Source organism: Musca vetustissima, unplaced genomic scaffold (genome assembly GCF_032173495.1).
Source record: "Musca vetustissima isolate MV318-11 ecotype Yass unplaced genomic scaffold, APGP_CSIRO_Mvet_v1 utg5072, whole genome shotgun sequence".
NCBI lineage: Eukaryota > Metazoa > Arthropoda > Insecta > Diptera > Muscidae > Musca > Musca vetustissima.
The window spans coordinates 396,658-422,822 of NW_026884522.1; the positions used below are offsets into that span (position 1 = coordinate 396,658).

General features: G+C 36.2%; 1 protein-coding gene across 1 annotated transcript in view; it reads left to right on the forward strand.

Annotated features, from left to right (window-relative positions):
• The window catches only part of LOC133331492 (protein timeless homolog), a 39,656-nt gene extending 14,899 nt beyond the window's left edge, over positions 1 to 24,757 (forward strand). The window contains exons 4-8 of the mRNA XM_061539881.1: positions 4,332 to 4,473; positions 19,464 to 19,669; positions 20,210 to 20,298; positions 22,884 to 23,084; positions 23,145 to 24,757. Coding sequence (XP_061395865.1) covers positions 4,332 to 4,473; positions 19,464 to 19,669; positions 20,210 to 20,298; positions 22,884 to 23,084; positions 23,145 to 24,757 — 2,251 coding nt within the window. The remainder of the gene's footprint in view (positions 1 to 4,331; positions 4,474 to 19,463; positions 19,670 to 20,209; positions 20,299 to 22,883; positions 23,085 to 23,144) is intronic.
• The last annotated feature ends 1,408 nt before the right edge of the window (positions 24,758 to 26,165 follow it).

Genomic DNA, 26,165 nt, shown 5'->3' on the forward strand with positions numbered 1-26,165 from the left:
TTATATTACATATACTCCTATGTATCACATTACAAAAAATCGTGCAGATCGTCGAATATAAATTTTTCCAATTTTGGCCTCCTAAATGTTACAAATGACACAGTGTGCCGCGGTGTCACCTGGGGTAGCTACTTTCAACACCCTTTGAAATAGTTTATGTGTACCGCGAGATCATCCCTAATAACTATAAAATATGGGCTGAGGTGTCGTGTTAGTCGTCCACACTCTATGAAAAAGCTACAAAAAGAAAATTAAAACCCCGTTAATGGTGACGACCGTTTAAAAGCGAAGTTCTTCTACATCAGTCTCATTTGCGTCCATGCTCCGGCGGAAGACAAAAATGATTAGACCAAAGACCGCTGACATGACATTAAAATTCTGCTAGGAAAAATCAGCCTCCATTAACCCGAATAGTGATGTAATGATTTTTTTCGAATTTTGGGACAAAACTTTCTGCGTCTCTAGGTTGTGGGCCACTGAATCCAAAAATTTGATTTGTGTGTGTTTTTCTTATCAGCATAATCGACAGGATCAATTTTTGGGCTGTGACCATATGTTCACACTAGCACTGCTCGGGTACAGGCTTTTTTAGATGATTTATTGATCGTCTTATGAGTGTAACCATATGGTCACTCACGCCTGGAATTCTCCCGATCAAATAACGACAAATCAAATCACATGCTGTGATGGACGGAAGGCATTCATTCGATCGATTCTAGGAGCGAATATCGATTCGAACCACTACCTTGTAGCAGCCAAGGTTCGCATTCGTCCTAATGTAGTAGCACAACTCGGAAACTCGACGTCGAAAAACTGTCAACACCACAGATAACAGAAGCCTACTCTGCTCAGATTAGCCACTTGCTGGACGAAAGCCCTCCTTGTCCCAATAATAATTTCGAAACGCAACAAACTGCTGCAAAAGCAACACTTTGGTACTAAGTGTCGTAATGCTACGGATGTAAAAAAACCCAGTGTATAGGGCAACCCTGCAACAGTAGCAACACGTAATGCAAGAGAGATTTTTCGGGAGAAAAGGAGAGAGGAAAAACGTATTTTCAGAAAAAGAAGAAAGAACAAGAAAAACGTGAGCAGAGGGAAATCGAGATTTACAGGTGTCAGAACGAAGTCCGGAAATTTTACCAACGAGTAAAACACAAACCTTAGCATCCTGTGTCCCGTGCACAAAAAGGAGACAAGACGGTATACGGCAGCTATAGAGGAATTTCCCATCGCGTATGATATGCTATCCAGCCTACTGTGTGAACGACTGTAGCCAATGGTCAATAATATTATTGGACCGCATTGTTCAGACCTGGCAAATCCACCATAGACTAGATTTTCAATCTGGAAAAGATCCACGAAAAACATCGACACATTGCACCATCAGTACCGAACGAAGTGACAGCCTCTCGTGTGATATTTTTATCATCCAGCTGGAAAAGGTCATACGAGAGGCAAAGGTGAGCAAAAATGGCACTCTCTACACCAAACAACACATGTTACTCACGTACGCCGATGACATCGACATAAAGAGTCGAACATTGCGAGTTTTAGCATCAACTTCAATGTTCAACTGAGAAGTCTGCCAAAGTGGGTCTGGCAGTAAATGGGGAGGAGACCAGACGAGCTGAAGGTAGTGTATATAAACGCTAGAGAAAACGAGCGGAAGAATATATGGATTTTTAGTTGAATTAAGAGGGTATTATAGCCCAGGAGCTACAGGAATCTACAGGGATTACTACATCACTTCATCAAAAATGGAGCTATTATTTTCCAAAATATACTGGAGAGATTCACACATATTTTTCATGCGTTCAAGGAAATTTTCAAAAAATCCGACACATTCCACCATCAGTACCGATCGAGGGTTCAGACAAGGTGACCTTTTCCAACAGGATGATAAAGATGTCACACGAGAGGCAAAGGTAAGCAGAAATGGCACTCTGTTCACCAAACAACACATGTTACTCGCCTACGCCGATGGCATCGACATAAAGAATCGAACATTTCGAGCAGTAGCATCAACTTTGAACGAATTGAGAAGGAGTCTGCCAAATTGAGTCTGCAGTAAATGGTGAGGAGACCATACGAGCTGAAGGGAGTGTATATAGACGCTAGAGAAAAGGAGCGGAAGAATATATGCGTTTTTAGTTGGATTAAGAGGGTATTCTAGCCCAGGAGCTAGATGAATCTACAGGTGTTACTACATCACTTCATCACAATTTGAGCTATAATTTTTTCAAGTATACTGGAACGATTCACATATTTTCTGATGCTTTCAAGGAAATTTTCGAAAAATCCGATTGAGACATCTCCACAACTTAGTGTTAAACTTGTAAGGAAAGTAGTAAAGTCTGACAGGGCCGACTATATGATACCCTTCATCACTTTGGGTATATTCTACATATGTATCCTAACAGACGTCGCCTTTTTGAAGGAATATTGACATGAAATTGAACGTACTTAAATATGTGATCTTTACCTATATCTAAACCGACTAACATCAATCCCTACACATGACATTCTGCACCCTATGCTAAATTTTGTAAATCGATTTAATGCAAACTTGACACACGCCATTTGATATGCTGCATGGTTTAAAATTTAATCTCAATCAGGCATGCATACATACAATTAACATTAATAGGTCGAAATTATATATGGAAGCTATGCTATATCTATATTTGAACCGATTTCAAGGAAACTTGTCAGAGATTAAATTATATTAACTTCTGTACGTTTTGTCAATAGGCCTAGCTATGGATCTTTAGCACCATTTACTTAAAATCAAACGAAAATATATATGGGAGCTATATCTAAATCTGAACCGATTTTCATGAAACTTCGTACACATTAATATAGACGCAATTCACTATGTCAAATTTCGTGCAAATCAAAAAATGTATAGGGACTTTAGTGCACTATTTACATAAAATCGAACGAAAATATATATGGAAGCTATACCTAAATCTGAACCGATTTTCACGAAACTTTGCACACACTATTCTAGACATAATTTAGTACGCTATACTAAAACTCGTGCAAATCAAAATATTTTCAGGGAGTTTGGTGCACCAATTACCTTAAATCGGACGAAAATAGATATGGGAGCTATATCTAAATCTGAGCCGATTTTTTTCCAATTTGTACTTTGTTTGCAATTTGACATCAACAGACGGACGGAAATCACCAAAATGCTGAATAATGTGGGTCCTTCCATATAGGTCCTTTCCTGAAACGTACGTCAATTTTTATAGTTATGGTACCAAGATTTCACAACTAGTAAGAATTCAAAATACTGAAATTTGGTTGAAAAACGCTTTCAAAATCCCCAGGAAACCCAAATTATATAGGGGCTACCCAGATAGCGGAACATTCTGGACAGAGAACATATTAAGGCGTAGTTTCATGCTATAATCATTAAAATATCCTATGGCATTGCTTGACTGACACTAAATTATATTCACAAAAATATGCAAATTTGACTTTAAAATGACGTAAGGATTTGTAAACCGTGGACCTCAATGATATAAAAGTTTACTGGTGTAAAGGTCAACGTTTCAGATTTGAAATAAGTAAGGTTTTTTCTTTCTACCAGAAATTGACTTTTTGCCATAAAATTGGATGCCGTTCCCATAGTGCAATAGCCTTGAAAATTTTTTGGGATTTGGCTAGTTCTTGTATAGACATTAGCCTTTTCTGGATCGAAAGGTATAGAAATTACCAAGGATGACTCTATCTCACAGTATGTCACATGATGTTAAATTATTTTTGGAATGGAATGTCAGTATGAAAGTCGTAAACGAGCTAATAGGAACCTAGTTCGCTTAAAAGTGATGTAGAGGGAGCTAAAGTAAATTTGTAGTCCAGCTGTTTGTAGACTTGCGGAGTAAGAAATAAAAAAATCTTTAATATTTCCTCAAAATACGAAAACAAATCATTTCTATTCATTCCGCTATAAATAAACTGATTTCAAACTGGTTTACAAAACATCTTCGCCTCCACAAAGGCATATTCTGTTGATTGTAACCATTTTCATAGAATATTTTTTCATTTTGAAAATTGAAATTTTGTGTTTATCATAGAAAGAGGCCACAGCATGCCATTTGTAATAAATTTACAATCACCTTAACACATTTCTTTTATTCTTTTGATTGGCAACAAATCTGACTTTTCCACTGACTACTTAAAATGATTAATAACCAATTGAATGAATTTCCATAACCTTTTTCATGCTTTGATTTGTTTGGATTTTCTTTACCTTTACCATTGCTTACTGGATTTATGGATTCATATTTTTTGTATTCGTATTTTACTTCTATTTACAGATTGCTGAATCCAAAGATAGTTCGTGCCTGTGTTGTAGTTCTAACTGATTGGGAAAAAATACCAACGAAATCCCTGAAAGCAGCTGTAACCATTCTGCATCGCATTGCCTATGGTTGCTCTTGTCCGGCCATGCTTTATCAGGTAAGTTTATGGGTGGATGCCGTTCTTGTTTTTTTAGAAATGCGAAAAAGCAACAAAAAAAAAACAAGCAAATTCAAATATGAAGTGGTCCTGGTGAAAAAAATGCAAAATCCCTTTTTAAATGTAAGGAAACCAAAACGTGCGCCAAACAAGTTTTAGTTGACCAGACACACAGATAGTCTGCTAGATAGAAGCTTAAAGACTTTGTGTGGAGTTTGTTTTTTTTACAAATAATTTCCAAATGGCGTGCAAAAGGTTTTTGAGGGGTTTAACTCTATTCACTCCGACAAAAATGAACATCAGTAGCTGAAGTCGGGGGGTGTACAGTAGTTCTAAGGAGAAATAATTGTGTGTGATTTTTTTGAAAGGGTGTAAAATTAAACATATAAAGGGCTTTCCTACTTTACACCGTAGGATCTTTAAAATTAATAAAATGAGTCGGGACAAGGTACATTTTATATGTGAGTAAATATTCCATCAAATACAGAAAAGTCTTGAAATTATCTGAAACCTGGAATCGTTGTCTTTTGGGACCTATATAGAAAAACATCTCCTACTTTGCGAGATGCTCTGCTACCAGTTGGGAACCATAAAAACCTAATTAGATCCTCTTCAACACAAAGATTTATAAATAATAAAAACACAAAAAACTCTGATCCCAATTGACAATCCCGAATACCAAATAGGAGCCGATTTGGGTGGACCTAAATAATACTTAAAATGGCAAAACTTGGCCCTATATTGGTCATTTCCACAAGGTTATTATCCTCTATTAGATATAGATTTAGATATGGTAGATTTCTCCTATAAGACCAGATGGTCTTCCTTCAGAACATATTCTCTCATGCAAGTTCATCTCATAGAAGGTATCATAAAAGAAATCCAGAAAGAATTCCCATAGAGGAGTTGAAGGTCTTTTCATAAAAAAGTTAAGATTTTCACCAAAAGGTCTTTTGTGCATAGAATAGCATTCTTGACATAGAAGAGCTGGAGGTCTTATTGACATAGAATAACTCAACGTATTTTTCTTCTAGAATAGCTCATGATTTTTTTTCCTAGAAGAGAGCAAGGTCTTGTTCTTGAAGAGTTGAATTTCTTCTCCAAGAAGAGCTCAAGGTATCCTCCTAGGAGAGCTCAAGATATTCTCCTACAGTATCTCAAGGGCTTCTTATCAAAGCCTCAATGTTTTCCTTTTGAAGTGCTCTATGACTGCTCTGTGCTTAATTTGTTCCTCCAGAAGATCTCAAAATTTTCTTCTAGAACAGCTCAAGGTCTTCTTATAGAAAAACTCAAGATCTTCATTTAGAACAGTTCAAGGTCTTCTTCAAGAAGAACTCAAGAACATCATCTAGAAGAGCTCCAGATCATCATGTGGAAGAGCTTTAGGTCTTCTTCTAGTAGAATCCAGGTCACCATGTCTTCTTCAAGAAGAGCTCCAGGTCTTCTTCTTTGGCTTCTTTAAAGAAATTATCCTGGTCTTCTCCTAGAAATTATCCAGTCCTTTTCTAGAAGAGATCCAGGACTTATTCTACCAGAGATCCAGGTCTTCTAGAAGAGATCCTGGTATTTTTCCACAAGAGATCCCGGTCTTCTTCTAGAAGAGCTTCAGGTCTTCTTCTAGATCAGCTCGAAGAGTTGGGAATTTTATCATAGTTGAAGGTCTTTTCTTTAAAGAAGTGCGCAAGATCCACTTATCATAGACGAAATTATGGTATTCTTCGTATAAATGTCTTCGAATGTCGCCTTCTGAAGGTCTTCTCATAGAAAAGTTGAAAATCTTTTCATAGAATAAGCAAAGGTCTTCTCATAGAAAAGCAAAAGGTATTCTCATAGAAGAGCAGATGGTCTCATAGAAGGTCAGAAGTTCCTTTAACAGATGACCAAAAGTTCCTCTCATAGAAGGCCTGAGAACCTCCTAGAACTAAATGTCTTCGCCTGGAAGATCTGAAGGTACTCCCCTAAAATTTACTGATTGTCGTCTCCTAAAAGAACATAATGTCGTCTCGTGGAAGAACGAAAGTTATTCTCATAGAAGTGAAGGAGATCTTCTCAGAAATGAGCCGATGATCTTTTCATAGAAGATCTTTACATAGCAGAGCGGAAAGATTCCGCTTAGAAAAGGTGAAGATTTTAAAGAAGGGAATATCGAAGACATCTTGGTCTTCGGTCTTTATTTATAACACCACCAGGATTTAAGGCTATTAGTTCTCCATATGGAAAGCCACTAGGTTTTCATAATTCAATAATTAATTTATTGATACGTATCCACTGTTCTCTAACGAACTAACTAATCTTTATTTCCCTATTTTTGGTTATTTCCTTGAGGTTGATGAATCCCCGCGTTCGCCTGCGGAATGAGCGGTGTGCGTTTTTCAATTTTTTTTGCACAACAGTTAAGGTATTTCCGTTTCCGCCTGCTTTAGACTCCAATCATTCACTTTACTATCCATTCGATATAGCAACAACAACAATAAAGCCAAAAATAAAACTAATGCTCTATGAATATTTCGTGTGTACTACTGCTGCCGCTGCTGTTGTTTGCTGCATGCAGCATAAACATAAATCAACGTCATGGACATAAGAACGCGCATTCAAAAATGTTTTTCGTTTTTTTTTTTCTTTCAAAAAATACCCAATTATGACCCCAACTCCATTATAAATGAACGAATGAATAGTAGTCGTGCCAGAATTTGTGTGTGTGTGTGTTTTTTTGTGCTTTGTTGCCTTTCTTTGCGGTTCACTCATTTTGCCATAATTGTAAATGGCATCAGCTGTTGATGATTTCGTTTGAAGGTAAATCGAAAATCGAGGGCGGTTTAGGAAGTTGGGAGGGAATGATTTGAAATGGATTTTATTAATTTATTAAACCTTATACAGAATCATACGACTTTTTTAAATTCTTCTGATATTATATTTTGCGGGGTTGACCATAATTGATGGTAGAAAAGCCTCCTAGATTTGTCCTTATAATCCACGTATAAAAACCACCAATTTTCCGATAGAATTCATGTAGTGGGTTAATTGTCTGTAGTACTCCACTCAATTGACAGTCGATCCCCGAAATATTTTTTAGGAAAATATCGTATTTCACCACGCTGCATATTTCTCCAATATGCAGTAGAACGAAAACTCCATGGAAATTTACTCTTTAGATTTTTATATGTGTTGATACACTCAGGTTCATACGATAAGCTTAATACCTTAAATTGAAATATCAGATACCTAATATTAATATAAGAGGCTGGTTAAGAATATATCCGGATTTTTTTAATTATCACAAATTAATGGTAATGATATGGAAGCCAATACTCAAAACTCTCAAAATGGGCTCACGCTCGACTATCCCTTGAGTGTACATAAGAGTTGACATATCACTTTTTTAAAGGCCCCTACCCCGACTGTGTGAATGGACAAAATCAAATTTATGTCATCCATAGCACCAATCTGGTCTTCTTATAGGATACCTCAAGGACTTCTTATAGATAACCTCAAGATCTTCTTATATTATTCTTCTAGAAGAGCAGAATAGCTTATTCAAAAAAAATTACAACAATGATTTCTTATAGATGACCGCATAGGTAATCTTATAGAAGAGCAGGAATATTTTTTTTTATAAAAGCGGGAAGTCTTATAGATGAGGAGAAGGTGTTCTCATAGAATGCCTCTACTAGGCCCTGTTAAAGGTCTTCTCATTGAAGACAATGAGGTCTACTTATAGAAGACCACAAGTGTTTTCCATATAAGACCAGAAATGTTTTCTTACAATTTAACTGAAAGCCTCTTCCCATATAAAAAGCTGGAGGTTTTCCTTTATATAGAAGAACAAGAGGAATAATTATGAAAGAATAAGAGGTTTTGTTATAAAAGAGCAACATCTATACACCTAGATGAAAAGATGGTCTTCTTATAGAAGAGCTGGAGTCCTTATTATAGAAGAGCAGGCGTTATTCTCAATGAAGAGTATTATGCTCTATAAGAAGACCAAGATGAGAAGGAGGTCTTCTTATAGAAGAGCTGGTGGCCTTCTTATAGCAGAGCAGGAGTTATTCTCATAGAAGAGTATTATTCTTTATATGAAGACCTAGATGAGAAGGAAGTTTTCTTATAGAAAAGCTGGTGGCCTTCTTATAAAAGAGCAGGAGTTATTCTCATAGAAAGGTAAGAGGTCTTCTTATAAAAGTGCAGGCGGTCTTCCTTTAAGGGGACCCCCCCATTCTCGGGGTCAAAAATTTTTTTGATATAATTCGAATCTACACTAATTATAGAATGTGCCTACAAAATTTCAAATGAAAATCTCAAGAACTCTTGAAAATATATTTATTGTGTCAGCATCCAGTGACGGCTGAAGGGCTTCTCAAACTTTAAACGCGTTTTTCTCTAAACATTTTTTTGCGAATGGCGGGCACGATAACTCAAAAACTAATAACCCAATCGATTTCAAATTTTTACACGTTTCTCTGTGAGTGTATAGCTATCGTATGAACTAGGATAAAGCCAATTGGTGAAGATCTTCCTCATTTTTTAACTTGGGTTTTGGTAAAAAAATCGGCGATTTTCCAAAAATATTTTTTCAAAGGTCCACCATTTTGTTAATTTTAGAGCGAAGTCAATAATCCTAGTTCATACGAGAGCCAGACATGTACTCCTTCTAACACCGTTGGAATTTTCGGATTCCGATGTTCCAGTGAGGAGTTATCATGCCCGCCATCAAAAATAAGGGCTTTTCTTTAATTACAAAAAACAACAACAAAACAACAAAATTTTTTTGTAAATTATTTTTCTTCTATTTTAAATCTTCAATTATATATGTGTAAAGTTACAAACCTTAACAATCATTGGTATTGATTTACCAGCCCATTGAAAATCTTGAAAATTAAAATCGAGAATGGGTGGGGTTCCCTTAAATGAGCAAGAGGTCTTCTTCTCAAACAGTAGAAGGTATTCTTATAGAGGAATAAAAGGTCATCTTATAAAGCAAAAAATCTTCTAGAGAAGGGCACAAGGTCTTCTTATACAAGAGCAAAATGCCTTCTTGTAGAAGATCAGAAGGTCTTCTTATAGAAGACAAAACTTCGTCTTATATACGAGCAGAATATCATTTTATGGAGTAGCGCAAAAACTTCTTCTAGATGATCGGACGGTATTCCTCTAGAAGATCAGAAGGTCTTCTCACCGAAAATTACAAGATCTTCTCACGCAAGATACTCATATAAAAAGCCACAATAGCTATAGAATACCACACTTTTTTTCTTAAAGAAGAAGAACAGGTGTCTCACAGGAGACTACAAGGAACCTAAATAAGTCAGGGCCTTCTTCTTATGGAAGAGATTGAAGAGAATGAATATTCATAGAGGAGATAAGGTATTCTTATGGAAGGTCACAATGACTTTTTCTGTTATGGCGCAGGGCATTATTTTAGGATGGTAAAATTCCAAAGATCTATCATTGTAGAGGGAGTTTTTCTCATAGAAGACCACATGCTCTTCATATAGAAGGCATCAGAAATTGTCATAGAGAGAGAGAGATGAGGTTATCTTATAGAAGATCACAAAGACTTCTTCTATTAGGGCGGAGGACATTCTTTTAGGGGAGTCAAATGCCTTCGTCTATAAAATTAAAAAAAAAAACTATCATTAGAGAAGAAATTTCTCTTCTAGAAGAGCAGAAGGTAGCCACATAAGTTCTTCTCATAGAAGACCACATACTCTTCTTACAGAAGGCATCAGAAATTGTCATAGAAGACCGCAGAGTCTTATTATACAAATTTACAAAAGGTTATCATGGAAGACCACAAGTCGTTTCAAAGAAGATCACATAGTCTTCTGGTGGTAGATCAGAAGGTGTTCTCACAAAGGAACAGAAGTCTTTCTTATAAAAACTCCAATATATTTTAGAATAAAAAACCATATATATGAAGATAATGTCCACTTACAGCAGACTGCAAGGTCTACAATTAGATGAAGACCAAGTGGTCATATTAAAAAATCACCGAATCTTCTAAAAGAATACCACAAGGACGACAAGATCTTCTGATAGAAGACCAGAATGTATTATTGAGACTCAGAAGACCACATAATCATATAATAAAATATCAAGCTGCAAGAAGGTCTGCTCTTAGAAGACCAGAGGCAGAGTATAATGCCGCAAAGAGCCTCAAACGATAACAGGACTGAAAAGCCCACAGAATTTTCGCATAGATGACCAAGAAACAAATATCTGCTAATAGAAGCCCAGAAGCTCTTCTCATATTAGGTCAGGGGATCTTCCTATGGAAAGGCAGAAGGTCCTCTCATAAAAGCCCTGAAAGTCTTCTCATTAAATTCCAGAGGTTCTCTTCATAGAGGACCGCACAAAATTATTATAAAATAATACAACGACATCCAACAGAAGACATCAAGTTCTTTTTGTATGGTCGTCTCACAATTGTTTAACAACCCCCCTTTTTCGGTGACCACATGTTTTGTTAAATACTTTTTATAGCTCTTTTAATGTTTTCTACTTTTCGATATTTTAGACCATTTTTTTTTGTTCGGTTTGTTTGTTTGTTCCTGCCAGGCAACAAATTAAATGAACTTGAACTTTTAATCTCTCTCCCATTGTGTTTTTGTTTTTTTTTTTTTGCGTTATTTCAAAACCAGATATAAACAATAACGACTTTAGGCATTAACAGCAGTCATAGTCCTTTGCTGGGGGTTTCCTTCGAACAAAGTCATCAACACACCCTTGCCAGCAGCAATCATCATAACTAAACATTGTAGACGTTATAAATCCTTAGGTGCCTCAGCAATTTTTAACAACCCACAGAACTCTTATAATATTTATACACATTTTTTTTGATTTTTTGTTCATGTAAGGTTATTCTTGTTTTTCCTTAGTATTTTGGGATTTTTTCTTATTACTTGTTCAGCTATGGAGTACCCCAAGAAATTGAAAACAAATAATGAGCTAATATTTAAACAAATTATTTGGATATGAAATCAAATTGTTCGTTGATTTTTTTGGCAATAATCATTGAAAGCATCAGCTGTTTTTGGTAATACACTTTTAATTTCTTAAAAAATTATGAAAAATAAATTAAGCAGCCTTAAATTTTTCAGCAGATAGTAAAGCCTTCATAACCATCCTTTATGACACTTTTTAAAATTTGCCCCTCTACTTAGTCATAATTTTCCATTTCCACAACATCAACTTCTTACTACCCACACTAACACAGAGCTCTTCCTTTCTTCATTTTATTTTAATTTAAATTAATTATATTTTTTCTTATAATTTGCTTTATGCACGAAATCATACATCTTCATAAATCATTTTCCTTTTTCTTACAGAGAAATATTTCAGCCTCATAGCCATTTTTGTGTAAATCTCTACACCAGCGACCCATAGAACCGCTCTGAAACCCCTAAATGGATAAAGAAGGAACACAAAATACGTATTTTCTGCATAATAAAGTTTTTTTGTTTTAATCCTTCATCTCGTTTTCTTCGTCTTCTCAATTTGCGTCTGCCGGGGTTATTTGACTATTTTTTTTTTTTTTTTCATTATTCTGCTGTTCTGTTCCGTGCCTTTATTGTCTCCCTTGGAACTTCATTATTACTTAAATATATACTTTGGGCATCTTTGTGAACGTGTGTCTGTCTGTGTGCATTTTGCTTTACTTTCTTTGTAATTAATTTCATTAGTAGAGGAAATCACCGTCGTTGTATCCTTCCATCTAAAGCCGGCGGTGCAATATTTTCGTGTATTGCATTCGAAGATGAACAGTGGGATAAAAATACGACCTGGAAGATCTACTCTAAGATCTCCTTCACAGAATCGGTAGGAAGGTCTTCTTCATAGAGGAGCTCTAAAGGTCGTCTTAATGGAAGAGCTGAAAGTCTTTATTATATTATAGGTCTTCTTTAAAGAACAGCTCGAAGGGTCTTCTTCATAGAAGATCTGAAGGGTTTTTCCACAGAAAATCCGAATGTCTTCTTCAAATAACTCCTCTGAAGGGTTTCTTCATAGAAGAGCTCTGAAGGCCTCCTTCATAGAAGAGCTCTGAAAGTATCCTTCATCGGTGAGCTGAAGAGGTCTTCTTCATAGAAGATCTAAAGAGGTATTCTTCATAGAAGATCTAAAGAGGTCTTCTTCATAGAAGAGCTAAAGAGGTCTTCTTCATAGAAGAAGAGCTGAAGGTCTTCATCTTAGACGAACTGCAGAAATGTTTTCTTACAAACGAACAGAAAATCTCTTCCTTTGAAGAGCTGGTGGGTTTCTTATAGAAGAACAGGAGGTCTAATTATGGAAGAACACGAGGTTTTCTTACAAAAGAGCATCGTATATAAGAAGACCTACATGAGAAGGAGGTATTTTCATAAAAGAGCTGGAGGCCTTCTTATATCTTCTATAAGAAGAGTTGTTCTCATAGAAGAGTATTATTCTCTATAAGAAGACCTAGATGAGAAGGAGGTATTCCTATAGAAGAACTGGGCGCCTTCATATAGAAGAGCAGTATTTATTCTCATAGAAGAGTAGGAAATATTTTTATAAAATAGCAGGAGGTCTTCTTATAAAATAGTAGGTTGTCTTCTTTTAGATGAGCATGAAGTTTTCTTCTCGAATAGTAGAAGGCATTCTTATAGAACAACAGAAACACATCTAATGGAAGAGCAGAAAATCTTCTTCTAGATGAACTCGCCGTCTTCCTCTAGAAGAGCAGAAGGTCTTATTGTAGAAGTTCAGAAGGTCTTCTTAAAAAAGAATATAAGGTCTTCTTATAGAAGAACAGAATGTCATTCTATGTAGGAGCAGAAAAACTTCTTCTGGAACGGCAGAAGGTCTTCTCACATTATGGCGGAGGGCATTCTTTTAGGAGAGTCAAATTCCTTCATCTATAAAATTAAAAAATATATATCTTTAGAGAGGCAGATTCACACAAAGACTTCTGCTATAGGGTGGAGGACATTTTTTAGTGGAGTCAAATGCCATCTTCTTCTATAAAATTTAAAAAACTGTCTTTAGAGAGGGAGGCTATTTTCTAGAAGAGCAGAAGGTAGCCACATAAGTTTTTCTCATAGGGTCTTCTTCATAGAAGAGCTGAAGGGTTTTTCCACAGAAAATCCGAATGTTTTCATCATAGAAGTCCTATGAAGGTTTTCTTCATATAAGAGCTAAAGAGGTCTTCTTCATAGAAGAGCTAAAGAGGTCTTCTTCATAGAAGAACTGCAGGTCTTCCTAATAGAAGAGCTATGAAGGTCTTCTTCACAGAAGAGCTGAAGGTCTTCTTCTCAGAAGGGCTGAAGGTCTTCTTCACAGAAGTGCTGAAGGTCTTCTTCACAGAAGTGCTGAAGGTCTTCTTCTCAGAAGGGCTGAAGGTCTTCTTCACAGAAGTGCTGAAGGTCTTCTTCATTGAAGAGCTGAAGAGGTCTTCTTCATAGAAGAGCTATGATAGTCTTCTTCATAGAAGAGCTCTGAAGGTCTTCTTTATAGAAGAGTTCTGAAGGTCTTCTTCATAGTAGAACTCTGAAAGTCTTCTTCATTGAAGTACTGAAGGTCTTCTTCATTGAAGAACTGAAGGACTTCATTAAAGAGCTGAAGGTCTTCATTGAAGAGCTGAAGGTATTCTTCATGGAAGAGCTGAAGGTCTTCTTCATTGAAGAGTTGAAGGTATTTTTCATAGAAGAGCTCTGAAGGTCTTCTTCATAGAAGAGTTCTGAAGGTCTTCTTCATGGAAGAGCAGCTCTGAAGGTCTTCTTCATAGAAAGGCTCTGAAGGTCTTCTTCATAGAAAAGCTCTGAAAGTCGTCTCCATGGAGGAACTCTGAAGGGCTTCTTCATAGAAGAGCTCTGAAGGTATTTTCAAAGAAGAGCAGTGACTTTCTTCTTGAAGAGCAGTAGTTCTTCCCATAAAAGAGCAGAAAGTCTTCTCAACAATTGTCGATGATGGACTCATTGATGAATTGATGGCATTTTCCTAGAAGACCAGAAGGTCCTCACAAAGAAAACTAAGACGTCTTCTTACAGAAGACCTAAAGGTCTTCTTCTAGGAAACCAAGAGATCTTCCCACAGAAGACCAAGAGATCATCTTATAGAAAGCCAACGGGTCTACTTATTGAAGACCAAGAGTTGTTTTTATAGATGATAGGAATATCTAGTTTAGAAGTCCGGAAGGTCTTTTTGTAGAAGACCATATCTAGTAGGTAGAGGGAGAGCTCAAGGCCTTCTCACATCTTAGCTGAATGTCTTATCATTGAAAGTCTAAATTTATTTTCGTCGAAGTCCAGTAGGTCCTCTTAGAAGGTCATATTGTCTTCTCATAGAGTGCTCTCTTATGGAAGTCTGCAAGGTCTTCTTATAGAATACCAAAACGTCTTCATAGAAGGACAGAAATTATTATCGTGACAGAATAGAAACTCTTTTTAAAAAGGTCAGATTTTTTTTAAGAGGCCTGAAGATCTCCTCATAGAATACCAAATGATTGATAGAACAATAGAAGGACTTGTTATGGAAAAGCAGAAGGTGCTCTAATAAAAGTATAAAATAGCTTCGTATAGAAAGTAGGAAATTCTTCGTACCCTTCTACGGATTTCTTATAGAAAAAAATGGGGGTTCACTATAAAAATTTAAAGTTCCCACAAATCTATATTTCGTAAAGAGTTTCTTGCCGATTTTTATTTATTTATTGTTTTTTTTTTTCAATTTCCACCCACTGTCCCTTCCAAATGTCACGTTGCATTTGTATCGAATGCGACCAGAACGAAAGAATGAATTTTCTTATTTTTGCAAGCAGCAGGAAGTCGTGCTGAAATAACAATAGAAATAAAACAAATTTTCCATTATGTTTTGTTGTTGTTGTAAAGAGTGTAAGATGACGCTTTAATCTACACGTCATCATTTCGTGTAGTTCTATATTTATTTTTTAATTATGTCTTTAGTGTCTGTCCGTCTGTCGTCTTTTTAGTGTAACACAAATTGTTTGGATGCCATTTTATTTTTTGTTGGTGTGAATTAATTTTTTGTCACGTATTTTCCTTGTTACTGGAATTGGAGAAAAGCGACATTTTAATTAAACTACTATGAAAGGTAGTAATTATAATTGCTTTTAGGCAACGATGGAAAAATAGAGAAAAAATGCAATATGATATTACAACAGGTGATGGAGAACGATTGTGTTGTTGTGGGACTGATAAACTATTATACAAGTTGATATGATGAAAACGGGGGCGTTACATTGTAAAAATTTAAATGTAAATGTCCAAATTATAATCGGAATTACAAAAAATATGAACTTCGTAATGCTAAAATATGTGACTACAGCGCCTTGGACCATTCAAATCCCTATAAATGAACTGGGGCTTTATATGGGGGATATACTCAAACGTCGACCTATAATTATCGGCAAAAAGATTTACCACCCAATGACACCTAAACATATGCAAATAAGACCAATTCGGTGGAAAACATGACCATTTCCCATTTTTGAAGAACCATTAACAAGAATTTAAACATGTCATTCTGCAAACATATACTAAATTTTATCAAAGGATATATAGGGACTTTGGTTCACCATTTATATAAAATCGGACGAAATTATATATAGGAGCTATATCTAAATCTCAACCGATTTTCACGAAATTTAACACACATCTTTCTAGACTTAATTCAGAAATTGGCAAATTTCGTGCAAATCCAGGGATATATAGGGAATTTGGTGCACAATTTACATAAAATCCGACGAAAATGTATATGGGAGCTATATCTAAATCTGAACAGGTTTTCACGAAAATTAACACAAATCTTTGCAGACTTAATTCAGGATGCTGTGTCAAATTTCATTCAAATCGAAGGATATATAGGTACTTTGATGCATCATTTACATAAAATCAGACGAAATTATATATGGGAGCTTTATCTCAATCATAACCGATTTTCAGGAAACTTAGCACACATCATTCTAGACTTTATTTAGTGCGCTATGCCAAATTTCGTGCAAATCGAAAGATATATAGGGACTTTGGTACACCATATACCTGAAATCGGACGAAAATATATATATGGGAGCTATATCCAAATCTGAACCGATTTTCAGGAAACTAGACACTTGTTATTAAAGGACTTTGGTGTACCATTACATTAAATCGGACGAAAATATATATGGGAGCTATATCTAAATCTGAACCGATTTTCAGTAAACATGACACACATCATTCCAGACCTAATTCAGTGCGCTATGTCAAATTTCGTGCAAATCGAAAGATATTTACGCACTTTGGTGCACCATTTACATTAAATCGGACAAAAATATATATGGGAGCTATATCTAAATCTGAACCGATTTTTCCCAATTTCAATAGGGTTCGTCCTTGAGCCAAATAAGTGACCTATGTCAAGTTTCATCCAATTCGGATTGTAAATGCCACCTGTACTTTGTTTACAATTTAAGATGGACAGACAGATAGACGGACGGACGGACATGCATAAATCGACTTAGAAAGTGATTCTATGCATATTCTCAAAAGGAACCATGTGTCTATTTCGTTTCCTTTTGTCTGTTACAAACATATTCACAAAGACATAATACCCTGTACCAGCAACGTACACAGGATTTCATTTCGGGGGGGGCCCGGTAGTACAAAATTAAAAAATTCGCTGTTGCAAACAGTGTGGCCCTGTACCAAGGGTATACACAATTTTGATGGCATTCAATACACAACATCTTAATAAGGACTTTTTTGAAAACGTGCCCAAACTCCCCGTAATACCAGAATTTGGAAGAACTTTAAAAAGTTGATAAAAAATAATTTGCAGCCAATTCGGTTGAAAAAACGAAACCTATATCTCCAAAATACCCGCCCATTTTTTCACAAATCCATTTCTCTAACATTATAATTGTAAACTCCAAATTTGGTGAAGCTAGCATGTTGGAAAATATTTTATGCCGCTAAAATCGCGATATTTAGGACATACCGAAATGTTAAATTTTAAAACCATTTAGTGCTCTTCTGAACGCTTTTGCGAATTTCCAAAATCACCGCCTTATCATCCTTTACACACTAAATGTGTCCTCCATATTTATTTTATTAAAGTTCGATTTCTCATTAATCTACATACTGAAGATTTAAACCTTTTCATACGAATTTCGAAAATTTATTGCATTATGTTAACAAGACCAACTTCGAATCCGAATATTGGTTCACTGCTTCTGATATATCGTCACCGTAAGAAGTTCCATCGACTTGCTTAGCTGGCTTGTTACAGAACGGATGTTCCATAAGGCGAGCTTAAAAAAGATTTCCAAACGCGTCGGTCTTTTGGCCATCTCCTCCAATTTTAAAGACCTTATTCTGAGATGTTGTCTTCTACATAATCTTTCCATCTAATTCACACGACAAACTGTCACCTTGTCTGAATCATCGTTAGGTCCTTTCCGCTGTAACTGCTGACCATGTGCCACATGAAGTTATCCTGCATAACCGTATTAATATTGCAGGAATGCCGAACACAGACATGGCTTTAAATACCTCTGAACGGGTAGGGCTTTCGAATGCGGTTTTATAGTTCACGAATAGGTGTAATGTGTCGATGTGTTTTTCGTGTGCCTTTTAAAGGATTTGGCGCAGAGTGAAAATCAAATGTGAATTTGCCAGGTCTGAAGCCGCATTGGTAGCATCTGACCACCAGTCTTGAATATTTCGGCTGGTAACCCATCGGCTCCTGCCGATTAATTGCTACTCTGACCGCATCGTCTGCATATCGTAATATGTTTTCAAAAGCTACGTAAAATTCTAATGAGTCACTCGTCCTATCCACAGATACAAATTTGATAAACTTTAATATTTTTACTCATGATACCTCCCCCACAAATGTTTTAAAAGTTGAAAATATTTTTCACAACTTTAGACTGAGTTCATGAAATTATGTTCGACTCTCTTACAAAGACGAAGTTATTCCAGAAACGGCCGTCTATTGTACCAATGCAAGATTGTCATGACTTCAAAGCAAATGGTCGTCTGTTTCTTTGGCAAAACTGTTCATATGGCGGTTTCTTCACTTGAACAACATAGGGCGGTCGATTCTAAGTGGTATAACACAATGTGTTTTTCGCAGTTCTTCGGAGAAATTAGAAATAGAAACAAGGGAAGTCGACCCATTGCGAGCTCTCACAGATTGGCTCAACCAAGCGCCTTATTGACCGACAAAAATGTGGGATTGAGGTATAATCCGTCAATATTATGCTAGGGATTACCCTCCATCAGAATAATCTGCATTGAGTTTTGTTGAAATCATTTCTGAATTATACATCGTTCTTATATATTTTGTCTACCGATTTTATCTAAATGATACACATACTGCCTAACGAGTGCCGGACTGGGACGGAATTGCGCACATCGTTCCGAATTGAGCCTTAAATGGCTTCAATTAAGTTTTGTTAAAATCGGTTGAGATGTCGATTTAGGTATGCCCGTCTGTCATTGAAAGTCACGATAGAGATTTTTAAAAATTAAGATAGGATCTTCAAAAACAAAACAAGTGGCTTCAGTTTATTATTTAATGTCTTGGAAGCTGACAAATATCCCGCTCCATTTTTAGTATATTAAAAGTATATATTTGTAGTCGAATATTCCTAACGAAATTTATATAATTTGGCATACGGGATCTCGTATTTTTAGAAGATTGTCGATGCATTGTCCTCCAGGAGTAGCTGTAGTTTTGCATTCCTGCTGAATAAAATACTTCTACCCCAAAAATCTACCCTCATAAAATGTCCCGCTTTGTTTAAAGTATCTCTATATGAGAGTCCCGACCTTTATAAGAAATATTGAATGCAAATCACACGAAGGTATAAGAAGTTCAGCATAGCCGAACACAAAGTTGTTTCTAGTTGTAAACAAACACTCTAAAATAAATTATAGGCTTTATATATTTTTAATATCAATGATTTTTACTGTTATTTATTGAATATTTTTCCATTTCAAATCAAATAACATCTTATTTTTTAAATTTCTTTGCAGGCCAAATTATTCCGCATATTCCAAGAGGTTATGAATGCCGGTCGTGATGCCCATCACGAAGAATTGCGACGTCTGGGTATATATGTTGTTCGGAAATTTGTTGAAACGGCACCGAAAAATCCAAAAATCTATGCCGAATTGTTATTCTACAAGAGTGCCAAGGAAGCCAATGAACTTGAAACGGGTTATTGTGATGCCTACGAATCGTAAGTATTCTCCTTTCGTTCACTGTTTTTCAATTAAATGCTAAAACAATGATAAATAGTTTTTCTGGATACCATTGACCATTGTTAAGCTGCAACCTTGAGCCACAATTTGAATATCTATTGTACACAAAAACTCGTTAAAAGCCCTATTTTGGGATTTGTGAGATTGATTACTTAACAAATCCCCAGCCTGTCTGGCCTGGCTATGATATTTAGAATGTGGAAAACAAAAACAGCCGTTAGTAAAATGGAAATGATGATGAATGATTTCAATGTAAAGCCCTCAGACAGTCACTGAAGGGGAATGGTCAGCCTGCCTGCCTGTTTATGGCAGTGGCCTTCAGTGTCACAATTGGGCGGGTTGTTGGCCTTGATTGTGGTGTTTATAATTCTTTAACACCCATTTTTTTTATTTTAAATGAAGTTTTTGTTTTCTTCTTTTCTAATGATGATGAGGATTTTCTTTTAAAATTGTTTATTCTGCCATACTGCCCACTCCTTATGATTCCTTTGCTAACATGTTTTTTTTTCATTTTGTAGTGGTACCAAAGGCACATGGACCGATGAACAGGAGGCTGAATTGCGTTTTCTATTTGAAGAAAATCAACGAAATCCTGAAACTGACAAGGGTAAGTAAAGTGTTTCTCAGTGTGCGCCCGAGTGTGTATGTGTGTGTATTTTGGATCCTTGTAGTAGTTGTTATGAAGTCTTTCATTTTTTTGTCCACTGATCCATCCCTTCATTCATCCTCAGCGAAAACTCATCTAGTTTGGATAACGGATAGGATGATGTTTTCTGCTGGCTGTGATGTGACATTCCGTTTTCTATTAACCTGTTGTTGGGTGAGGGGTTGAAATGTTCGATAATGTCACTGCATGAGGTTGTTTTGGGGTTGCCATTGTGAATATAGTAAAAATCTCTCTGATCCGAAATTTATTAGGTGAGCCTTCAAAAAAGACGAACCAAAAAAATTGTTTTATCCTCAGGATTTTTAAAGATTTTTTAGGGAATATTTGGATTTTTTAAAGGTTATGGTTTCAGGGTCTATCGGAGGTGCGGATTTGTTAAAGAATATTTTTTTCAGAGCCTCAGGCTCTATCTGAGGAATGGATTTTTGTACGAATATTTTTTCAGGGTCTATATAGGGTGTCGATTTTTTTAAGAATATTTTTTTCAGGCCTATCTGAATCGTGGATTATGAAGAACATGTTTTCAGGGTCTGTATAAGGCGTCGACTTTTTAAAGAATATTTTTGTCAGAGCCTCTCTGAATCGTGGATTTTGAAGAACATGTTTTTCATTTTAATTTTTTTTCAGAGCCTCTCTGAATCGTGGATTTTTTAAAGAATATATTTTCAGGGTCTATCTAAGGTTTACAGGTGTAGATTTTTTTAAAGAATATTTTTACAGGGTCTATCTAAGGCGTGGATATTTTAAAGAATATTTTTTCAGTGTCTATCTAAAGTGCAGATTTTTTGAAAAATATTGTTTCAGGGTCTATCTAAGGCGTGGGTTTTTTAAAGAATATTATTTCAAGGTCTATCTAAGGCGTGGAGTTTTTTTAAAGAATATTTTTTCAGGGTCTACCTAAGGCGTGGATTTTTTAAAGAATATTATTTCAAGGTCTATCTAAGGCGTTGATTTTTTTAAAGAATATTTTTTCAGGGTCTACCTAAGGCGTGGATTTTTTAAAGAATACTTATTTCAGGGTCTATATAAGGCGTGAATTTTTTAAAGATTTTTTTCGGGGTCTATCTAAGGCTTTGATTTTTAAAGACTATTTTTTTAAGGTCTATCTAAGGCGTGGAGTTTTTAAAGAAAAATTTTTCAGGGACCATTTAAAGAATATTTTTTTCAGGGTCTATCAAAGGCGTGGAGTTTTTAAAGAATATTTTTTCAGGGTCTATTTAAGGCGTGGTGTTCTTAAAGAATATTTTTTAGGACCTATCTGAGGGGTGGATTTTAAAAGATTGTTTTTTCAGGGTCTTTTAAAGAATATATTTTCAGAGCCTATCTGCGGCGTGAATTTTTGAAAGAATATTTTTTTTCAGGCCTATCTGCTGCGTGGATCTTTTAAAGAATATTTTTTCAGTGTCTATCTGCGGCGTGCATTTTTCGAAAGAATATTTTTTCAGTGTCTATCTTTAACGAAGTAAAATAAGTAATGGTAACACTGTTGATAAGACTGCCGCTGACAATCGCATCTAGATATGTTGTGTAAAATTCTTACTCATTCTCAACTCAACTCACCCCTTCCACCCTCTGCATGTTTTTGGCTTTTGGCAGCATTTTAAGTGCTTACTCGGTCAAAGTCCGACCAGTGATTGATTTAACAAGTCAATTTGAATGTGTTGACAGTTGCCTGATTGAAATAATTTTCTTTATTATAGCACTATGCAATAACAACAAAAGCGATACCAACAACGGCGACATGCTGAACAACAACAACACCAACTTTACAATCATTGGCAAAAAGACGCTATCGTCATTGTCGTCCTTGTCGTCACCATCATTGTTTGTCATCAGCTGTGTCCACTTTTTTCTCCACCCCTCAGTTAATGGATTTCGTTGATGAGTTTGTGTTTTATCCTCATCCTTTATTTTTGTTTCGTTATATCCTTGAATAGAACTCTCCAATGGCTCCTGACTTCCTTTTCGCTCGTATTGTCTGATAATGCTTTGACATTTTTATTTCGCCAATATGTCCGAGTTTAATTGTTATGTGTCTGAAGTGATTGAAATTTGTTGTTGTTGTTGCTGTTATCGCTCTATAAATTATGACTTTATGGCGAGATGTGGTGAAGTGGTAAAAGAACAAAACGGAGAATTTATTAGAAATGCCTGGTTTGAAGTGTAATTTGATAGACGGCAATTTTTTATTGATGACAACTTAACGGATGGGGATTTTATTTTTTAAAGAATATTTTTACAAGGATTGTCGAAGCATAAGGAGTGGATTTTTAAAGAATATTTTTTCAGGGTCTATCTAAGGCGCGGATTTTTTAAACAACATATTTTCAGGGCCTTTCTGAGGCGTGGATTTGTTTAAGATTATTTTCTCAGGGTCTATTTGAGCCATGGATTTTTTAAGGAATATTTTCTTAGGGTCTATCTGAGGTGTGGATTGTCAGATTTACGGGCGTGGATATTTAAAGAATATTTTTGTATTTGTTTTCTCGTTTTCTAATGTTTGTTTGTCTGTATTTTTGTTATAGATGTCATTGACTGGATTTTGGAGAACCTCATCGATAAGACCCGAACTCGCCGCGGCGTGTTGAAGAAGATGAAGGAAATGGGTCTAACATTTAAGGCCCCAACAAAGAAATCTACAGCCAGTGCCCAGGCCAAACATCTATGGAAACCGGAAGAGGATGAAGAGCTGCGCTCACTCTATGATCAATATCGTACGGAAGATGGTAAGAAGTGATTTCTAAAAAGAGAACTCAAAGTTAGTATAATATTGTTATATTTTCCAGATTGCCTTCAACGTATCCTAGACGAGTTCGAGGAAAGACGCAACAAACAACAAATTATAAAGCGTATGATACAGCTGCACATTATTGCAGATAAATCGGAAATTTTGCCACAAAAGCCAAGGAAGCGTAAATCGAAAAAGAAGAACGATGAGGACGACGACAATGATGAGAGGGAGAATGAGGAATATATGATGGAGGAAGAAGGTGTGAAATCTTCAGCCTCATCGTCTAAGGCCTCCAAACGTAAACCTGGCAAATCACAAAAACGGAAAATTGTACGCACTCCCCTTGATGTGGGTACGGTTAGGGCTCTGCTGGGTCAAATTGATGCTGAGAAATATCAGGAGGCAATCGATTGGCTTAAGGAATGTTTGGATGATGCTGCCGACGATGAAGACGAGCCCAATGAGGAAGATGATGGTGTGCCATTGTTGCCATTACAGGCCCATCAAAAAGAGGCCATGGAAGATGAGAATTTCAAAAAGGTCTTGGTGGCTTTGGGTATACAACCACCCGTTTTGGGTATGGAGACCTATTGGCGTATACCAACCTATTTGAATGCAGCCGATTTGAAGTTGAGAGCCAAAATTGTTGCCGGCGAAGAGGTGGAAATTGATGTGGAGGGTATTGGAGATGAAGATGAGGAGGATAGTGAGAATGATCGCGGAAATGATGACGGTGGCAGTGAAAGCGAGGAAGATTACTTGGAATCTTTGGGTACGGCTAAAGATCGTGAAAAATTGGATAATTTGGAAAAGATTCGCGACCAACAGAGGGCAAAAATGAATAACTTGATGTTTAGCAAGAGTGATGAGGAGACCGAGGAACGTGCACCCTTGCAGGCCAAGCAAAAGAAAAAGAAGAAGGAAACCAAAGCCGAAAAGAAAAAGAAGAAGCCGGCTAAATCGGAATCAGAAGATGAAGATCCCGAATTGGTGAATAAAATTAAAAAGAAATTGGATAAGAAACGTCGTAACTACGATTTGAGCAGTGATGAGGATGGCAGCGATGGCGAGGACACTTTTAAAATGCCCGCTGAGAAAGAGGTTGAAAAACCTAATACCGAAGATCTGTTCGATCAGCTAAAGGCCAAACGGGCTAGCAGTAAAATTAAACTAAGCGATATGGTTGATGAAAAGAAAACTGCTGCGAAAAATAAGGCCACTGCTCCTGGCGAGGATGATGGCGATGATGATGACGATTTGAATTTCAATTCTGAGGATTATCGTAAACGTTTGGCTGAATTGGGCGATGATGATGAGGAGCAGGAGGAGAATGGAGATGCCGATGCAGGTGTAGATGGAGATGAACCAGAAGAAAAAACTATTATCAATCGTTCTCGTCGTGCTAATGTAATTGAATCCGATGATGATGACAATGGCGCTGATGATACTAACAAGAAAGTTAATCCCAGTGACAATGCCACTAAAAAACGTCGCCGTTCTTTAGATGATGATGGCGCTGAGAAGGAGGACGAGGACGAAGATGAGGATGCCATGTTTTTGTCACGCAAAAAACCCACGGCTGATGAAAAACTTGCTGCTGAAACTGGCGAGGAACCAGCTAAACGTCGTCGCTTGGCCATTGTCGATGATGATGACGATGATTATTGAACAGCAATTCCCTTTCCCATATTCTTTGTTTTTTCTCTATCCTTGTAATGCTGTGTGCAGTGACTTTTTTCCAATCAATTCTTTCAATTTACTTAATTTTTCGTTTCGTTTTGTCTTCCTTTGCCATTCCTCCTACTTCTTTTCGTATCATTTTACATACACTTAATTGATGAAAAATTACAACATAGCATGCCCGCGTCCCGAAGATTTTCAAAATCAAAACTTCACTGCAACTTTGGTTTGGCATTTTCCTTTTTCTTTGCTCTTCGTTGATTCTCGGTGGCATATGTTTTCTTAGCCGGTTGAGAATATCCGCCGCCATCATTATCAATTTTTCGTCCACTAATGGTAGAATGTCAAAGTTTTATCTTTCACTTTTTTTGTTGGGCACTGCATACAGCAAAACATTATTATTCATTTATTTGCCTTTTGTCACATTCGTTTTTTTTTTTCTTTTTTTGTTTTATTTAATTCCTTCTTTGATTTTCTTTATTTCTTTGTGTAAACGTTGTGTATATCTTTGATTGCACTTCGTTCGTTCGTATCGTATCGCAGCTTTTGATTCTATGTTAAATAAAGTTAAATGTTTCCTTTGCATCTTAAATTGATTGTGTTTTATTTCTTAATTAAAATGGACAGGCAAATGTCCTTTTGCCCAAAAAGGATAATGGATAATGTGAAATATCTGTTCGGTGAGTTGATGTGGAAATCAAATATTCCGTTCGCGAGAAATGTTTTCTTTTTTGATTGTAAATTAAGAATTCAATTATGTCAAGGAATTATATGAATGTTTTTTTATTTGAAAAAATTAAGAAACTTGACCTAGTCGCCAGGATAAAATCAAATATAAAATTTAAATATTGCATTTTCAGAATTTTGTCTACTTTATATACAGGATTTATTATTTGATTTCTATAAGTTATATGTTTTCATCAGAGAGTTGACCATCTGTGGAGAGGTACCAGAACAGGTTGCCATATAGACCCTATCGGTTCAAATAAATACACGTTCAATACAGGTTTGTAAAATAGGTATCCGAAGGAGAGGTCCGACGGGGCACCTTCGGACTTGATTTATGTAAGGTAATAATATTACAATTTTGTGATAATTTAATATCTGTCCAGGACTAGGGTCTAGAACAAATATTTTGGAACATTGTTAAATTCAAATGCTAATAACTCAGCAAAGCTTAACCGATTCTCATACATTTTGAACATATGGTTCAAAAGGTCTCTCGAAAACATCCTCAACATACGAGGGCGGTTTGGAAAGTTCTTAGCTTAGCACAAAAAGAACAGTATAAACAGAAAAATGTTAAGTGGTTTGGAAACTTCCTTATGAAAACATGTTTCGATCTGGCAACTCCTTTATATAGAAACAGGTGTTCAAAAAAGATGCATCGGCATTT